The 19,006-nt window shown below is 39.4% G+C and overlaps 1 protein-coding gene and 1 long non-coding RNA gene across 3 annotated transcripts in view; one reads left to right on the top strand and one right to left on the bottom strand.

Annotated features, from left to right (window-relative positions):
* Window positions 1-3,829: 3,829 nt before the first annotated feature.
* On the top strand, window positions 3,830-17,213 carry LOC134754519 (uncharacterized). Its single transcript, XR_010128924.1, has 2 exons — window positions 3,830-3,911; window positions 16,995-17,213. It is a non-coding gene; the product is annotated as an uncharacterized LOC134754519 (long non-coding RNA).
* The window catches only part of LOC134754264 (protein SCAI), a 41,075-nt gene continuing 37,891 nt past the window's right edge, over window positions 15,823-19,006 (bottom strand). For both annotated transcript variants that reach the window (XM_063690477.1, XM_063690478.1), the window contains exon 10: window positions 15,823-15,955. In XM_063690477.1, coding sequence (XP_063546547.1) covers window positions 15,899-15,955 — 57 coding nt within the window. In that variant the 3' untranslated portion in view covers window positions 15,823-15,898. The remainder of the gene's footprint in view (window positions 15,956-19,006) is intronic.

The following is a 19,006-nucleotide window of genomic DNA, read 5'->3' as shown; positions in this document are numbered from 1 at the left end:
TGCCTTTAACATTTGAGGAGTTCCCTCGATTCCTCATGGATTCCATCATCAGAACTGCGTTTTGACAAAAACGGGACCAATCTGTATGTATATACTTACAATCAATAAAAGAATTTTTAATACAGTTGCTCAAAAAGTGCTACTTTTCGTGACTGTTTAGCGTGCGGAGAGTTTCTCAATATTCAATATTATTAATATTAAAATATAAACGTGTTATAGTGATGGAGAGGTAAGTAATAAAATATGAAATATGTATATTTTTCGTATTCTTACGTTAACACTGGTTTTTAGGTTGATTACGACGTTTAAAGGAAACTAATATTAACACTCGTCAATAAGTATTCATGAATTGGAACACCAACTTTCCGCACGCGAAACAGTACTATAGTAAGCACTTTTTGAGGAACTGTATTAAAAAATACTCTACAGTACATATGGTGCTACTTTTTCGCACAAGTGCGGGAATGAGCACTTTTCGTGCATGTCGAAAGTTTAAAGGGCCATATGTACTGTAAAATGTTGTACGAACAACGTGCGAAAAGGTGATTCGCAACTCGTGTCGATTTAAAACACTCCCTGCGGTCGTGTTTTAATTTATCGCCACTCGTTTCGAATTTCCTCTTTTCCGCACTTGTATCGTAAATAACTATTTTAATACAGTTGCTCAAAAAGTGCTACTTTACGTGGCTGTTTAGCGTGCGGAAAGTTGAATTTTTTTTTAATTTATACTTGTTCCAATTCATGACTACTTATTGATTAGTGTTAATATTAGTTACCTTTAAACGTCGTAATCAACATAAAAACCTACTGTTTATTTTATTTTATTATGGCAACAAACAGTCATTACATAGGAAGATACAATAAATAGACTACAGAGAAGACACACAGTGCCGAATTTTTTTACATGTGATATTATAGATTTATAGAAACATAAGAAGAGTTGATACTGAGTGGTAGAGGGATTCATCGTGCAACCCAACAGACAGGTTTACAACATTTCAACTGATAACTGAATACTTTGTATACATACGTATATGTAATGAATTTTGGAAAACCATCCACTGTCAGTTAAGTTGTCGACGAAATCCGAGTAACTGTTTAATTAAATGACAATTAATAGGAAATACTTATTAAATGGAAAGTAACAAACTAAAGGTTCTTAAAATCTATATCCTTATGATCGATAATACATATATCATTTACGTTTTACATTATTCAAAGTTCCAATTATTAAGAGTTATTGACGGGGATGTCTTAATAAGCAATTAGATATTTCGTTTTTAAAAGATAAAATGGATACGTTAAAAGGGTTTATATGCAAAAACTGATTATTATACATTTCAGGCGCACGGGAGAGAAAACAATTTTTTGTATATTTTTTCTTAAAGTGGGGGGGGGGGGGGGGGGGGTGAAAATAGATATTTTATATTTATATTTATTTTAAATAAAATTGTCGCACTGTTAATGTAAGAATACGAAAAATATGCACATTTCCTATTTTATTACTTACCTCTTCATCATTATAAGTATTATAACACGTTTATTTTTTAATGTTGAAAAACCGTTCTTAATAAGTTGTCTGAATGGAACGGAACACCTGTCAAAGAAGAGGCGTTTTTTCTTACTGCAAGAATGTTTTAAGTTTCCAAAGGCAACATTCGATATTGTTTTTATAAATATACGATACACAAATAATCGTAAATAACGATATTTAGGTAATAATAGTACAATGTTTTAATATTTACAATCGTTTCTGTCTTATAGAACATGCATTTGAAAAAAAAAAAACTTTTATTGAAGTAGGTTCAATAATAATAACAAAATCTATTCTAGTCGAATAAAAGCTAGAGAACCACTTCTTCATAATGTCAGTGTCAATGATGCCACAGAATTAATAATATAAAAGTTTCGAATTCCGTTCCTTACTTGTTGCTTTTCTTATTTTTTCGCAACTGTATTAAAAAACGTCGTTCGATACACGTGCGGAAATGTCATTAGTAATGACATACTTTCCGCACTAGCATCGAAATGTACTATTTCAAAATCGGGCCAGAAATGACGGAGTTATGGAGTAACAAACATAAAAAAAACAACCGAATTGAGAACCTCCTCCTTTTTAACCGACTTCAACATTTCAAAGGAGGAGGTTTCCAATTCGGTTGTATGTTTTTTTTTTGTTTTTTTTTTTTAAATGTTTGTTACTCCATAACTCCGTCATTTCTGGACCGATTTTGAAAAATCTTTTTTTGATTGTAAGTATATATATATACCTAGTCGGCTCATAAGTTCTGTGACTGGCCTTTAAAATTTAAATTTGGAACTCCTAAAACAAAAACCGTTCTGCATTTGAATTTCGAATCTTTATTAAATATTTGAGTAGTATAATTTTGCAATTTTCTGTTTTCTTCAACATGGAGTGGACGCTTAAAGATAGCCGTACCGCAATAATTGCACTATATCGTTGTGGTCACTCGCCGACTAAAATTTTTAAGCTACTTGAAAATTTAAAATTCTCTCTAAGATTTGTGTATCGTACCATAGAAAGATACAGTGAGGTCTCTAGTTTAAATGACAAGAAAAGAAGCGGTCGTCCGCGTACAGCTAGGACTCCAGCGGTTGTACAAGCAATAAGGGCACGCATTGCCAGAAATCCCGCTAGGAAACAAAAAGTTATGGCCCTCCAGATGGGTTTGAGCAAAAACACGGTGAAAAGAGTGCTTAATCAAGACCTGAGACTTCGTGCTTATAAACGAAAAACTGGCCATCTTCTCAATGGTCGGCTTAAAGCTTTAAGGGTTAAAAGATCTAAAGCTTTATTGAAAAAGTACGCTAAAAATAAGCACCGTTGTATACTGTTTTCGGACGAGAAAATTTTTGACATAGAAGAAAACTGTAATAAACAAAATGATAGAGTGTACGCTCGCAATAGTAAAGAAGCGTCTAATAGCATTCCCCGTATTCAAAGAGGTCATCACCCTTCATCTGTGATGGTTTGGCTGGGAGTTTCTTATGCGGGCGTCACTAGTATGCATTTTTGTGAGAAAGGAGTAAAAACTAGTGCCAAAGTGTACCAAGACACGGTGTTGACTAATATTGTGAAACCACTATCCCATACGATGTTTCTAAACCAGCATTGGGTTTTCCAGCAGGACTCTGCTCCAGCCCATAAGGCAAAGTCTACACAAGCCTGGCTCGCCTCCAATAAAATCGACTTTATACGGCATGAAGATTGGCCCTCCTCTAGCCCAGATCTTAATCCTTTAGACTATAAAATATGGCAGTATTTAGAGGAAAAGGTGTGCTCAAAACCTCATGCAAATCTAGACTCGCTGAAAAAATCTCTTGCTACGGCAGTGGCCAATATCGACATGAAAGTGGTGCGTGAATCCATTGACGACTGGCCACGAAGACTTCAAGCCTGTGTAGATAATTATGGCGGTCATTTTGAATAAATGTTATACATTTAGATTCTCTAGTTTATAAGCTTTCAAACGCTGTACAAATTATACGGAATAAACTTAAACTTTTGATTTTATTTGATACTATGTATATGACAGAACTTATGAGCCGACTAGGTACAGATTGATCCCGTTTTTGTCAAAAAGCAGTTCTGATGATGGCATCCATGAGGAATCGAAGGAACTCCTCAAATGTTAAAGGTATAGTATGTTCATCAACAAATCAAGCAATTACATTTAAGAAAGTGACATTTCGTGAAGTGGAACTGCTGATGATGATCAGAACGGAACTCTTCAATGACGCATAGTTCACGTTTGACGATTTGTCCTCTTCGTTATGTTTGTTAAGCAAGTTAGGTTTTCAAGAAAGATTTTTGTCAAGCTCGAGTTCTGATGATGGGATCCATGAGGAATCGAGGGAACTCCTCAAATGTGAAAGGCATACATATAGTGGTTTTTGTATTTTGATCAACAAATCCAGCATTTCCATTTTAAAAAGTGACATTTGATGAAGTGGAACTCCTGATGATGATCAGAATGGAACTTTTTAATGACGCATAGTTTATGTTTGGCGATTTGTCCTCTTCTTTATGTTTGTTAAGCAACTTAAGTTTTTAAGACATATTTTTGTCAAGCTCGAGTTCTGATGATGAGACCCACGAGGAACCGAGGAAACTCCTCAAATGTGAAAGGCATACATAAATTGATTTTTGTATTTTCATCAACAAATCCAGCATTTACATTTAAAAAAGTGACATTTGATGAAGTGGAACTGCTATTGATGATCAGAATGGAACTCTTCAATGACACATAGTTCACGTTTGGCGATTTGTTCTCTTCCTTATAGACCCAGACCCAAACTTGGACTCGGACTCGGACCCGGGTCTGGACATGGACCCCAACTCGGACCCGGACCCGGACCGAACTCTGACCCAAACTTGGACCCGGACAGCCGGACACTGACCCGGACTCGGATCCGGAGCCAGACCCGGACCCGGAAATGCTACTAGAAAAGTAGTTTAGGTGGGTGGGTGGGTTTTGAACTGCGATTCTCACAGCACAGAACTGCTATCAGAAAAGTAGGTTAGGTTAGAGCTGTGACCCTTACAGAAACGAAATGCTATCAGAAAAGTAGGTTAGGTTAGGTTAGAACTGCGATTTGTACATCCGGTTCGATGTCTCCACGTCTTCCGGAGGCACGACAGACACGGATCGTCGTCCGAATGGCCGTGCTGCGAACCCTTCCCCTCGATGGGCCCTGAACAGCCTAGATCGTGAAGCGGTGGAGATAGCGTCCCTCGTCCAGGCCTGGACAACATCTTCCGAGCCTGTGGAGGTCGAGGAAGAGGCAGCCTGGTTTCGAGAAGCCATGTCACAAGTTTGTGACGCAGGTATGGCACGAGCCAAGCCACGGCCTCCGAAGCGCCAAGTGTACTGGTGGTCTCGAGAAATCGAAGAACTCCGATCCCGGTCCAACAGGGCGAGACGCCAGTACACACGGTGCCGCCGACGAAGGCAGACCCGAGACGTCGTGGAGGAGACGCGGCTGTACAGAGCCTATAGAGAGGCGGTTAAGGCGCTGCAGCTATCCATCTGCGAGGCGAAGGCGAGCGCCAGAGCGGAGCTTCTCGAGACGCTAAACCGAGATCCATGGGGGAGGCCGTACAAGGCGGTCAGGGGCAAATTACGCCCCTGGGCCCCCCCCTTGACGGAGATTCTCGAGCCTCGACTGCTGGAGCTGGTTGTTTCCAACCTGTTCCCGAACAGACCGGAACACCAGCCCCCAGCAATGGCACCTCCCCATCAGCTCTTAGGGTATGAGGTTGCGGAAGTCGTGGTGCCTCCGGTAACGGAGGCAGAGCTAGATGCAGCCGTGCTGAGGCTAAAAGCTAAAAACACGGCACCGGGTCCAGACGGGATCCCGGGACGCGTTCTCGCTCTGGCGCTGCGGGCCCTGGGGGAGAGATTCCGCGGGCTACTGGATGCCTGTCTACAGTCCGGCCGATTTCCGACCATCTGGAAAACCGGCCGGCTCGTCCTCCTTAAAAAAGATGGGCGTCCCGCGGACTCTCCATCAGCCTACCGTCCGATCGTGTTGCTCGACGAGGCCGACAAGCTCTTCGAGCGTATCATCTGCTGTCGCATCATCAAGCACCTCCGGGGAGTAGGACCTGACCTGTCCGAACACCAGTTTGGATTCCGAGAGGGCAGGTCGACCGTAGATGCGGTCGCGCGCATTAAAGCCCTCTCGGATGAGGCGGTTGACCATGGTGGGGTTCTCCTGGCGGTGTCCTTGGATATCGCCAATGCCTTTAACACCCTGCCATGGTCGTGCATTAGGGAGGCGCTGAAACACCATAAAGTGCCTCCCTATTTGTGTCAAATAGTCGGGGCCTACCTTTCGGAGCGGTGTGTGGAGTATCCGGTCCGGGGCGGCGGGCTGACAAGGTGGGAGACATCGTGCGGTGTTCCACAGGGCTCGGTCTTAGGGCCGCTCCTGTGGAACATTGGATACGACTGGGTGCTGCGGGGGGAGCTCCTCCCGGGGTCAAGTGTGACTTGCTACGCAGACGACACGCTAGTCACCTCCCGGGGGACCTCGTACCGGGAAGCAGCACGCCTCGCCACCGTGACGGTAGCACAGGTGGTGAGACGCATAACGATGCTGGGTCTGGAGGTGGCGCTGCACAAGTCCGAGGCGCTCTGCTTCCACGCTGCCCGGAAGGCCCCACCTGCAGGATCCAGCATCGTCGTTGGTGGCACTCGAATCGAGGTAGAGTCCAACATGAAATATCTTGGACTTGTCCTCGACTCCCGCTGGAGCTTCCGCGAGCACTTTGCCCGCCTGACCCCCCGACTAATGGCAGCATCGGCCGCACTGAAGAGGCTGATGCCCAACATCGGGGGGCCGGAGGTTGCGAGCCGCCGTCTGTATATGGGGGTGGTGCAATCGATGGCCCTGTACGGGGCGCCGATCTGGGCGGTGACTCTGGTGGCCCGAAATGTCGCCCTGCTGAGGAAGGCTCAGAGGGCGATGGCCATCAGCGTCGTACGCGGGTACCGCACCACCTCATATGATGCGGCGTGCCTATTAGCGGGAACGCCTCCTTGGGATCTGGAGGCGGAGGCCCAAGCGGCCTTGTACGAGTGGCGCAGGGACCTCCGGCTCCAGGAGTACCATCCTGCGCCCAGGGAAGTAGAGGCGCAGAGGCTCCTCGTCCGGCAGTCCATCGTCCTCCAATGGGAGGAAGAACTAGCTGGGCGCGAGGGAGGACACAGGACTGTCGAGGCGGTCCGGCCGGTCCTACAAGACTGGCTGGAAAGAGAGCGGGGCTCGCTAACCTTCCGGTTGGTGCAGGTGCTCACGGGTCATGGCTGCTTCGGGAGCTACCTGCACCGGTTCGCAAGACGGGAGGTGACGGCCGAGTGTCACCAGTGCAGCTGCGGCGAGGACACGGCGCAGCATACCCTGGAGGAATGCCCAGCCTGGGCGGGGCAGCGCCGTGACCTCATGGCAGTGGTGGGGGACGACCTCTCCTTGCCGGCCGTAGTTAAGGCTATGGTCGCCGACGAGAGGTCGTGGAAAGCGGTCCTCTCCTTCTGCGAGGATGTAATGTCGCAGAAGGAGGCAGCGGAGAGGGAACGGGAGGCCGACCCAGCCTCGCACCCGATCCGCCGCAAGCGCGCAGGGGCTCGGAGGAGGGCGTATGCTCATCTCCTCCCCCCTACCTAGCGAGGTCTGGGCAGCGGCGCGGGGGCGTCGCTGCCCATTACGTAGGCCTCGCAGAGAAGGCGCGCGTGGTGTGCCCACGCGCCTTCTGAGGAGGCAGGGCTAGAAGTTACTCCCTAGCCCCCCCCCCCCAGAGAAGGGCCCGCTGCATGTGGTAGTGGCGGGCGGCGCCGGCGTGGTCACGGTTGCGTACTTAAGAGATCCCGTGGCCACGCCCCATTGGCGGCGCGCAGGCATACCGTTGGTTTTTTAGTGGGTAGTGGCGCCTTTTGCCGAGTCCCACATAACCCGCACTTTCTCCCCCGAGGGTGTGGGTATGCATAAAGCATTTTTCCAAAGAAAAAAAAAAAAAAAAAAAAAAAAAAAAAAAAAAAAAAAAAAAGGTTAGAACTGCGACCCTTACAAAAACGAAGTGCTACTAGAAAAATGGGTGGTTTTACCTCCTTTTCTACATAATTAGGCAAAAGATGCTGTCTTTTTCATTTCATTGTCTGGAATCTAAGAGTGCACCATCAACAATAAGTGAACTTTCAGCGGCATCCCCCGTTGGTCGGTTTTTTTTCTTAAAAATTATGAAATCCTGAAGTCGGTTAATAAGCCGTGAGCTTGCGAAAATTCTCCGTGAACCCTTTGCCCAAGCCATATCGCCGTGAGTCTGTAGGGGCTGATAAAATAATTTATACTTAGTACCTACAAGCTTTGCATTTGTCATTTGCTTTCTTTATACAAACATTAATCAATACATATAGACATTTTTTATGACAATTCTCGTGCTTGATTAGTTGAGGCCACAAAACTGTTTAATATCACAATTTAATGAAACAGGCCTTCTATGCATTCACTCAAACCAACAATAGACACGAGTATATAAATACATTATCGCTGGTTTTGTACAATTCTATCCTTCAAAAGCATAATGTACATTATGCTAGTACCTACATCGCGTGCTTTAATATCACATTAAATCGACCACTAAGAATGTGTCTAATTAGGATTGTCTTGGACCATAGGGGTTTAATTTCGTAAAGCAATTTAAAGTCTGTGGGCGAATCAACGATTTCTTGTATCCAAACAACTTTTTTTACAAAAAAATGGATATTGATTTTTGCTAACAATTTAATTGAATACGGATAATAGCATTTTTATAGATTACAAATATATCCAGAGCATCGCTCGTTTTCACGTTTTACTGGCTTATAAACATGAATTTCATAACAAACTCACGTAAAACGTCTACTGGGTCACAGACTCGAGTTTGAGAATTTTATATAGAAAACAACTTTTAATTCAAGAAAAAAAGGTTTTATATATTAAATTAATCCAAAATTAACACAATGGCGTTAGAAAAGGAAATAAAATTAGCCTCAATTTTGTAATACTTATGTGGATATTGTCTTCTGAGTCACATGAGCAGTCTGAAGATAAAGTTTTTTACTAATTCGGTAAACGCTTAATATCAGGGAATGAAAACACTAATGGTGTGTGTTAGAGATAGAAGTGAAATAGTATTTGTTTTTAATATTAACCTTCTTTTCTTATTCCATATTTTAGTCAGTAAACTGGGAAAAATGAAGAGGACAACATTCTCAGCCATTAGACAAAACGTGTGATTCAAGAAACACGACTATACTTACCTAGCATAACTTAAACTAAAATATTAATTTTAGAAATATGTGCATCTTTAGGTACCAGCTCATCAGCTGCCCTATTTAAATATCCACCAGCCGGCCCTTTGTCATACCCAGACACAAAGAAAGGCCAAGATATACAGTAGAGCTTAAATAGATGTTTTGTTGCTGGCGATACTGACTGGTAGGACCGTCACTGAAGAAGTGAATGATTCTAATGAGAGGATGAATATATTAGCACGGGTCACGAAAAAGGTCTTTTGGGTCATAATTTTTGTGACTCAGTGGACCATGAGCCAAGCGATATTTAAACAATTTTGGCAATTTGACAGATAACGGTAAGTAGATACACTAAGCGTATTATGAAAACATTTCGTTTATAATGAGGCAAAACGCTTTAACTTATTGATACGTACTGGGCACTTAAAGACGTGTTGTTTAATCATTTTGTGTATTATACATACATATATGTATGTATGTATATATATGTATTAATATTACGAATGGTAAGAACAACCACAATATTTATCATTGTATTTGCGAGGAAACAAATGCAGTTTAGGGCAAGAACATTAAGTACCTATCTAAGTACAATAATTGAGGAGTGTCTATTCAAAAGGGTTTATTTCTCGAATTTAATCGAATTTAAACTGTTGTGAGACATACTAACATTAAATAATTTCACGGTTCACGGAGTTCGTACTGTGTGTCGCTATGAGTGTTAGGTGACCCAAAGCCAAACACACCACTATGCCCGCCTACAACGATAGCGCAAGACCTCCCCCAACCGGCTTTCGCGGCGCGCGGCAGTACGCAATAATACACGGTCGTCGTGATAGTCATACTTGTTATGAACAAAATGCTGCACTTCATGATAAAAGCAAGCCGCTTTGCACAGTGATAGTAGGGACCAAACTGAGCGATTTGACCCGCAGCAGCGGCAGTTTCACCCCTTAGGAACAGAGATGGCGCCACTTCTTTAAAAAATATTTCAAAAAATTCTACAAGCTAAACCAATGAACCGATTTAAATGTTTAATATCTCAAATGAAAGCTCAATATATATATTACTTTTAAAAAATACACAAAAAATATATACTGAATAATTTCGACAAAAAACGGCATCTTAAATTTTTATTTTTTACTCGATTGATTGTTTTTACTTGATTTAAAAAAAAAATGTATGGAACATGAATAGTTTAATGCATGTATATATTACTGAATAAATAACAAGTATTATAAAAAAAACCGACACCGATCCCTCTCATACTTCACGAAATATGAAAGTTTGAATGTGAGTGTAAATTTCTTCAAAATATATTTCAAAAAAATTCTACAAGCTAAACTACTTGACCGATTTCAATGTTTAATATCTCAAATAAAAGCTCATTATATACATTACTTATAAAATATACACAAAAACATATACTGAATACTTTTAACAAAAAAAGGCATCCTTAAGTTTTTTTTTTCTTATTTGATTGATAGTTTTTACTTGATTTCTTAAAAAAGTGGAACATGAATAGTTATATACACACATATATATATATACATAGTACTGAGTATATAAAAAGTATTACAAAAAAAAACCGACACCGATACCTTTCATTCTTCACGAAATATTTAAGTTCAATTATGCACACTTACAAATAAATTTATTTAAAAGAAATTTTCAACCGCAGTAAGTGCACTGATTTAAATATGAAACGAGTCATATGAAAATAAATCACCCAATTTATTTCTATAAATAAAATTAAAAAAAAAAAACGAATAAAGTTTTTTCCTGGTGCTGAATTACAAAAAATATAACAAAATAGAAATTATTTTTATTTAAAGTGACTCTTTACTTTTACATTCGTAAACAAAAAACTTAAATGTCCTCTTCGGGTTCACCGATAGATGTAGAACTGAAAAAGAAAAGTCGTTTTGAGGTACTCGTACCATTCCAATACTACAAAATCACCGATCAGACATGAACTGGTTGCTGTAGATTACTGTTGAGTTATTTTTGTGCCAGTAGATTACTGTTGAACTATTTTTGTGCCTAGCTGATTACCATTAAACCTATAATTTTGTGCCAAACCTATAATCAGTGGCCAGCATGCAAAATAACCCTGGAATGGATTGAAAATTACATTAACTTAAAACTTAACACAACGAATAGTTTCGCAGCCAGATTTGCAGCCACAATGGTCCAAGAGGCTTAATTGCGACCAAATCGCTGTAATTGCCGACCATTCTGGAGCCCAACTCTCTTTTTCCTTAGTCCATTCCCAAGAAGATCCCAACCAACCAACCCTGCCACCTACATCAGCTGCTCTCTATAAACATGCACTTCGAGCAGCTTACCAAGCGGGCCATATACGGGGAAACGCTCTGAAACCAGAAGTTTCCATACTATATCCATCTTCTTGGGGATAGACTAAGGAAAAAGAAAGTTGGGCTCCAGAATGGTCGGCAGTTACAGCGATTTGGTCGCAGCCTCTTGGACCATTGTGATAGATAGATAGATTCATTTATTTCATAATACAGATTACATTATAAATTGCAGGCATGTCAATTTACAAGAATTCATATTATGATCTTCAAAACAAGGATGTCATAAGAATATAATCAATAAAATAATAATTTAAAAATTAAATAATTACAGAATAATAAGATTTCAAAATAATGTCAAGATAGTAACGTAATAATGTCAATGTAGTATATCCTGTGGTGGATCGTCAAAATACATCATACATCTTCCATAAATTCACTAACAGAATACAACGGTTTATCCAACAAAAAATCTCTTAATCGGCGTTTGAATGTTTGGTCACACAGTTCACTTCTTATAACAGCCGGAAGTCGTTCATAATAGGTTGGTCCTATGACACGAGGGTTTTTCTGTTTTGTGGCTGTACATCTGGCTGGCGGTCTGTTTTGTGGCTGCAAATCTGGCTGCGAAACTATGCGTTGTGGGTGTCGTCGCGTCAGCTTACCATGCACAGCCCAGTGTAAATCATGCAAAGGTAGCTGTACAAATCAAAAGTAAGTTAATGTAATTTTCAATCCAGGGTTATTTTGTATGCTGACCACTGGTTATAGGTCTGGCACAAAATTATAGGTTTAATGGTAATCAGCTAGGCACAAAAATAATTCAACAGTAATCTACAGCAATCAGTTCATGTATGATCGGTGATTATGTAGTATTGAAATGGTACGAGTACTTCAAAATGACTTTTCTTTTTCAGTTCTACATCTATCGGTGAACCCGAAGAGGACATTTAAGTTTTTTTGTTTACATAATTATGTAGTCACTTTAAATAATAATAATTTCTATTTTGTTATATTTTTTTTTGTAATTCAGCAGTTCAGCACCAGGAAAAAACTTTAACAAACTTCAGTTTTTTTTATTTATTTTTATTTATTAAAATAAATTGAGTCATTTCTTTTCATATGACAAATTTCATATCAAAATCAGTGCACTTACTGCGGTTGAACACTTCTTTTAAATAAATTTATTTGTAAGAGCGTGCATAATTGAACTTAAATATTTCGTGAAGAATGAAAGGTATCGGTGTCGGGTTTTTTTGTAATACTTTTTATATACTTAGTACTATATGTATATATATATATATACATTTATTAAATTATTCAAGTTCCATTTTTTTTAACAAATCAAGTTTAAACTATCAATCGAGTAAGAAATAAAAACTTAAGATGCCGTTTTTTGCCTAAAGTATTCAGGATATGTTTTTTTGAGATTTTTTTTATATAATTTATAATTTAATGAGCTTTTATTTGGGATATTAAACATTGAAATCGGTCAAATAGTTTAGCTTGTAGAATTTTTTGAAATATATTTTGAAGAAATTTACACTCACATTTCAACTTTCATATTTCGTGAAGTATGAGACGTATCGGTGTCGGGTTTTTTGTATAATACTTGTTATTTATTCAGTAATATATATATGCAATAAAATATTCATGTTCCATACTTTTTTTTGAGAAATCAAGTAAAAACTATCAATCGAGTAAAAAAAAAACTTAAGATGCCGTTTTTTGTCAAAAGTATTCAGTATATATTTTTTGAGTATTTTTTTAAAAGTAATATATAATGAGCTTTTATTTGAGATATTAAACATTTAAATCGGTACATTGGTTTAGCTTGTAGAATTTTTTGAAATATTTTTTAAAGAAGTGGCGCCATCTCTGTTCCTACGGGGTGAAACTTGCGCTGCTGCGGGTCAAATCACTTAGTTTGGTCCATAGACCTAGCATTACATAGACCAGCTATACGCGTGCGCCCGTAAGGGATAGACATAGATGACGTCATAAACGTGGGGATACCATATTGGTAAAAATTACCCCAATATTTGATATCACGTTGGGGCGATTACCCTGGAGGCAAAGTTAGCTTGTTTGACGGTATTAAAAAATTGTTAAATAAAATGTCAATGGGCCGTTCTTTTTAGGCGTATAAACAATGAAATACCTCCTATAATTCGCGCAGGTGGTACAAAACTAAACATGTTTAGTAAATAAAACGTAAAATAAAATGTATTATGGGTTTTAATTTAAAGGAATCACAAATCGCAATCACACCAATTAATGTACACCACATTTAATCTTCACAACATTTGTTTATTTATTTTTTGGAATTAGAAGTACGAAAAAACTTCGAGGTCAAAATTACCCATAAAATTATGATATTTTCATCTGGTATAATTAAGAAGAAGTTTAAAAATGGCTGACCTCAGACTCTTACCTACCTACGTAATTTGGGCGGATAATTTTACAAATAATGTTTTGTTAATTTGCGTAAATAATTGCGATATTTTTATTGAAATCGTTTGATTCTACATTGCTTTGAGTGTAACGTAATTTTACGATGTTATTCTCACATATTGCGTTAAGAGAAAGGTGTAAAATACCGTACTTACGTGTGAAAGGTTATGATCTCATATTTTTGCTCAGAGCGGCTATTACAGCCGATTACAGAACAATTCACCAGTATTTTATCAAAGTTCAAGCATTCAAAACGCTAACCATCACTATATTTCATAAGAGAAAGCACAATTTCATACAAAACAACGATAATTAAACAAGCAACGAACAAACATGACATGTCACGTACTTATTTGTTTGCCACAACCTCGGTTGTGGCAGCGGTGGAAAAGTGAAACTATGACTACAAGGACAAACAATAACAGCGCTTTCTCTGCTACTCCTACTGAAAGATACATAAGACTATCCCGTTCGGTCATTTTCCCCCACTCCTCATGACCGATCCAGTTATACTATATTCATGGTTTGGTCCCTCCTAGCACTGTGCAAAGCGGCTTGCTTTTATCATGAAGTGCAGCATCCGGGCAAAAAATGGCCATAACAAGTATGACTATGAACGCTGCTCGCACTATTTAGTGCTTGAGAAAGGAGACCTAGGCTCTCCGAAACATGTCGCGCGAGTGACTAAAACAAGTGGGTTTATTTATCTATGAAAAACCATACGAAAATAAGCCTTGTGTATCTTTTCACAAGGCTTATTTTTGTATAGTTTTTCTTAGAGAAATAAACCCTTTTGAAAAGACACTCCTCAATTGTTACCTACATATTTAACGGATTTTACTTATTCTGTTTAAATGCTGTGAAAGACGGCAACATGGTCTATTTAAAAATAAAAATAAGAAAATGAATAAATAATATATTATGAATATTAAACCTATCAATAATTAAGTGAAATGGAAGTGTAGAATGCGAGTTTTTAGAAATTTACTTAGCTATAGCAGTGTAAAAAATCTGCATTTTGGAAAGTGTAACAAAAACAATTAATTGATTTGAGAAATGTTTTGTATTCCTCGCAGCAGTCATTGTATAGGTAGCATACCATGATGAGGATGACTCACGCTAGAAAACCCCGGGCCCGGGCCGAGGCTTCCGGCGCTCCGTTCCTTATGACGGGTAATCGGTGGCCATGTGATGATTTCTATGGAAAACTGAAGTGTAGGACGCCCCGTCCTGGACTCGGACCGTTCTACCGTGAGTCATCCTTAAAACAAAAAGTGAGAACTGATTAATTAACTATATCTTTTAAATGCTTAAGTAAGTCATACTATTATTTTCTGCGAAGTACGACTTCAACATGCATTCAATTACTTTAATAATATTTTGCTAATTGCGATGCTAATAATGTTTACTTTATAGTTTTGATCTGACAATACTAGTTTTATATACTTACGCTTAAATTATAATATATTTATATACATAACAAATCAATTCCGTTGAGCAAATTCTTACCTCACAGTAGGAAAAGGTTTCAGAAGTCAAATTTACAATCGCTCGATATTGACATTTTCGAAAATTTACCTTTTTAGGTATTCACTATATTAAAAATATTAACTATTGTTTTTTTATGATAATTTACTAATTTTGCAACATTCGGCAAAAAACGCAATGCAATCTGTAACAGTATTTAAAGCTTACCTATTTATATATTATATATATGAATCTATATAGATATATATCTTTGAATAACTTTCTTAGAAGTGTTTAATTGTTTGAGGTATTTTCTCTTAATTTCTAGAAAGTGGTAATATTTATGAAGATACAGAAGGAACCTTAATTGTTTTCATAGATATTTTAATAAATTTAACGCGTCATGACTTGCAAAAAGCCTTGGCATAAGTATAGTGCGATACATAGGTATAATAAGGTGTAGGGAATGTTCACTGCTTGGCGAGTGTAACGGAAGATACCCTGGATCAATCCTTGCCCTGCGACGGTCCGGCGCTTCCGGGATTGTGAAAATGTTCACTGCTTGGCGAATGTAACGGAAGATACCCTGGATCAATCCTTGCCCTGCGACGGTGCGGCGCTTCCGGGATTGTGGAAATATTCACTGCTTGGCGAATGTAACGGAAGATACCCTGGATCAATCCTTGCCCTGCGACGGTGCGGCGCTTCCGGGATTGTGGAAATATTCACTGCTTGGCGAATGTAACGGAAGATACCCTGGATCAATCCTTGCCCTGCGACGGTGCGGCGCTTCCGGGATTGTGGAAATATTCACTGCTTGGCGAATGTAACGGAAGATACCCTGGATCAATCCTTGCCCTGCGACGGTCCTGCGCTCCCGGGATCGTGGAAATGGCCGCGGGCCTACAACAATCAAACCTCTATCAAATACGTTTTTAAGGTTTTTTTAAATCATCTTTTTGCCATAATATGCGAGTATGCAGGACGTAATTTACAGTCATAAACCAGTAAAATTATCGTTTAATATTATTAAAACAGTAAATACAGTCATAATCTTAAATATGATTAGTTTTCAATTTAAATAATTCTTACTATATCAAATTACAATATACATATATGAATTACCTTCAAATATAGAAATTACATTTACGACCAAGATTGAATAAAACAATTTTTTGACTACGCGAGGGTCTCCGTTGCCTCCCTCAACCGCTTCCTGAACTTCTTGTGGAGGCCACGCGCACCTCTGCCTCACGGACCGAGATATGTTTAAAGAAAAAAAAATAGTTGTCCCCCCCTCTAACTTTTGAACCATGGGTCCAAATATATGCCAAACTCGTAAACCAATACCTTTATAAATACTTAATTTCAATGAAAACTATAGCGAACATGATCGGTCCAGCCGTGTTTAGGGTTCCGTAGTCAACTAGGAACCCTTATAGTTTCGCCATGTCCGTCCGTCTGTCTGTCTGTCTGTCCGTCCGAGGCGCTCCTTAGCGCTGAAAGCTGAAATTTGGCATGGATATATAAATCAACCAATCCGACAAAGTCGTAACATAAAATATAAAATAAAAAAAGTTTTAGGGTATACCTACCTCCCAAAATGGATTTTTTTTAGTGTGGGATATCGTTCGATAGGTCTTTTAAAATGAATAATAACAACCATTTCTTGATTAAGTGATTATTTTCGGAAATAATCGCTTCAAAAGAAAAAAAAAATGTGTCCCCTAAGTTTTGAACCATGGGTCCAAAAAATATGAAAAAAATCGTGAAACATAAGCTTAATAAATACTTTCAATAAAAACTAAAGCGAATATCATTCTAGCCGTTTTTGAGTTATTGCAAGAAGTCTTCTTTTTAACCGACTTCAAGATTTCAGTTCGGATGATGGGATCCATGAGGAATCGAGGGAACTCCTCAAATGTTAAAGGCATACATATAGTGATTTTAGTATTCTCATCAACAAATCAAGCATTTACATTTAAAAAAGTGACATTTGATGAAGTGGAACTGCTGATGATGATCAGAACGGAACTCTTCAATGACGCATAGTTCACGTTTGGCGATTTGTCATCTTCGTTATGTTTGTTAAGCAAGTTAGGTTTTCAAGACACATTTTTGTCAAGCTCGAGTTCTGATGATGGGATCCATGAGGAATCGAGGGAACTCCTTAAATGTTAAAGGCCTACATATAGTGATTTTTGTATTTTCATCAACAAACCCAGCACTTACATTTAAAAAAGTCACATTTGATGAAGTGGAACTGCTGATGATGATCAAAATGGAACTCTTTAATGACGCATAGTTTACGTTTGGCGATTTGTTCTCTTCGTTATGGATCCAGACCCAAACTTTGACCCGGACTCGGACTCGGACCCGAACCCAGACCCGGACCCGGAAATGCTACTAAAAAGTGGGTTAGGTGGGTGGGTGGTTGTGTTTGAACTGCGATTCTCACAGAACAGAACTACTATCAGAAAAGTAGGTTAGTTCGGGTTAGAACTGTGACCCTTATAGAAACGAAATGCTAGCAGAAAAGTGGGTTAGGTTAGGTTAGAACTGCGACCCTTACAGAAACGAAATGCTACTAGAAAAGTGGGTGGTTTTACCTCCTTTTCTACATTATAACGCAAAAGATGCTGTCTTTTTCATTCCATTCTCTGGAATCTAAGAGTGCACCATCAACAATAAGTAATCTTTCAACGGCATCCCCCATTAAAGTCGTTTTTTTTTTCTTAAATATCATCTTAGTAAAAAGACGTACAAAGAGTGCTGCAATGTATACTCCCTTTAGAGTTTGACACCCACCCGCTATCTTCAGTCACCCGTGAACATGATGCATGTAACTGCGTCGAAATATCGGGAGCTCATAAATAATACAAAAGGTAATCACGATCTATATCCCGGTCCCGGTCAGTATAAGTCTAGTATACTCCCTTTTGCTTGTGTGTACACATGATACTTACTAATAGCCCCCGTTAACCTATATTCTGACAGAATGGTAACTACGGAACCCTAACACTGAGCATGGCCCGACATGTTCTTGGCCAATTTTTGAGTTATTGCAAAAAGTCTTCTCTTAGTATAAATAATAATCGGCCAAGAGCATGTCGGCCCATGTTCAGTATAGGGTTTCGCAGTTACTATTATGTCAAAATAGGCCAAACGAGGGCTATCAGTAAAGGATGACTCACGCTAGACCGGGCCGGGCCCGGGCCGAGGCGTCCGATATGTCATTTTCTATCGGTGCTACGGCTGATCGGTGATCACGTAGTGCTTTCCATAGAAAACGAAGCGCCGAAAGCTCCGGCCCGGTCTAGCGTGAGTCATCCTTAAGCATAAGGGAGAATCTACCTCTGCAGCGCTCTGTACGTCTTTTTACTAAGAAAATAAGAATTTTTGCATTAACTCAAAAACTACTGGACCGATCATATTTGCTATAGTTTTCCTTGAAAGTATTTATTAAGCTTCTGTTTCACGATTTTTTTCATATTTTTTGGATCCATGGTTCAAAAGTTAAGGGGGCGGGACATGTTTTTTTCTTTCGGAGTCATTATTACCGAAAGTATTAACTAAGGCCAATATGGGTAAGTGTGACATACTTTTGTAAAAGATTACTTTGAACACATAAATCAATATCATAAATTTGGATTTCGAACTGTGCCCTAAGGTACTATGGTATGGTTCATCTTTAGCTGAAATTAACTAGTTTTTTGCGCGGTGCGCGGGGCCCGAGGGCCCCGCGGTCATCGTGTTGTTGTTGTTGTTGGTACTGTTGTTGTTGTGTTATTGTTGTTGTTGGTGCTGTTGTTTTTGGTGCTGTAGTTGTTGTTGTTGGTGCTGTAGTTGTTGTGTTGTTGTTGTTGGTGCTGTTGTTTGTGCTGTTGTTGTTGTGTTGTTGTTGTGTTGTTGCTGTTGTTGTTGCTGCTGTTGTTGATGCAGTAGTTTTGTTTT

Source organism: Cydia strobilella, chromosome Z (assembly GCF_947568885.1).
Source record: "Cydia strobilella chromosome Z, ilCydStro3.1, whole genome shotgun sequence".
Lineage (NCBI taxonomy): Eukaryota > Metazoa > Arthropoda > Insecta > Lepidoptera > Tortricidae > Cydia > Cydia strobilella.
This window is presented reverse-complemented; position numbering and strand designations above follow the sequence as displayed.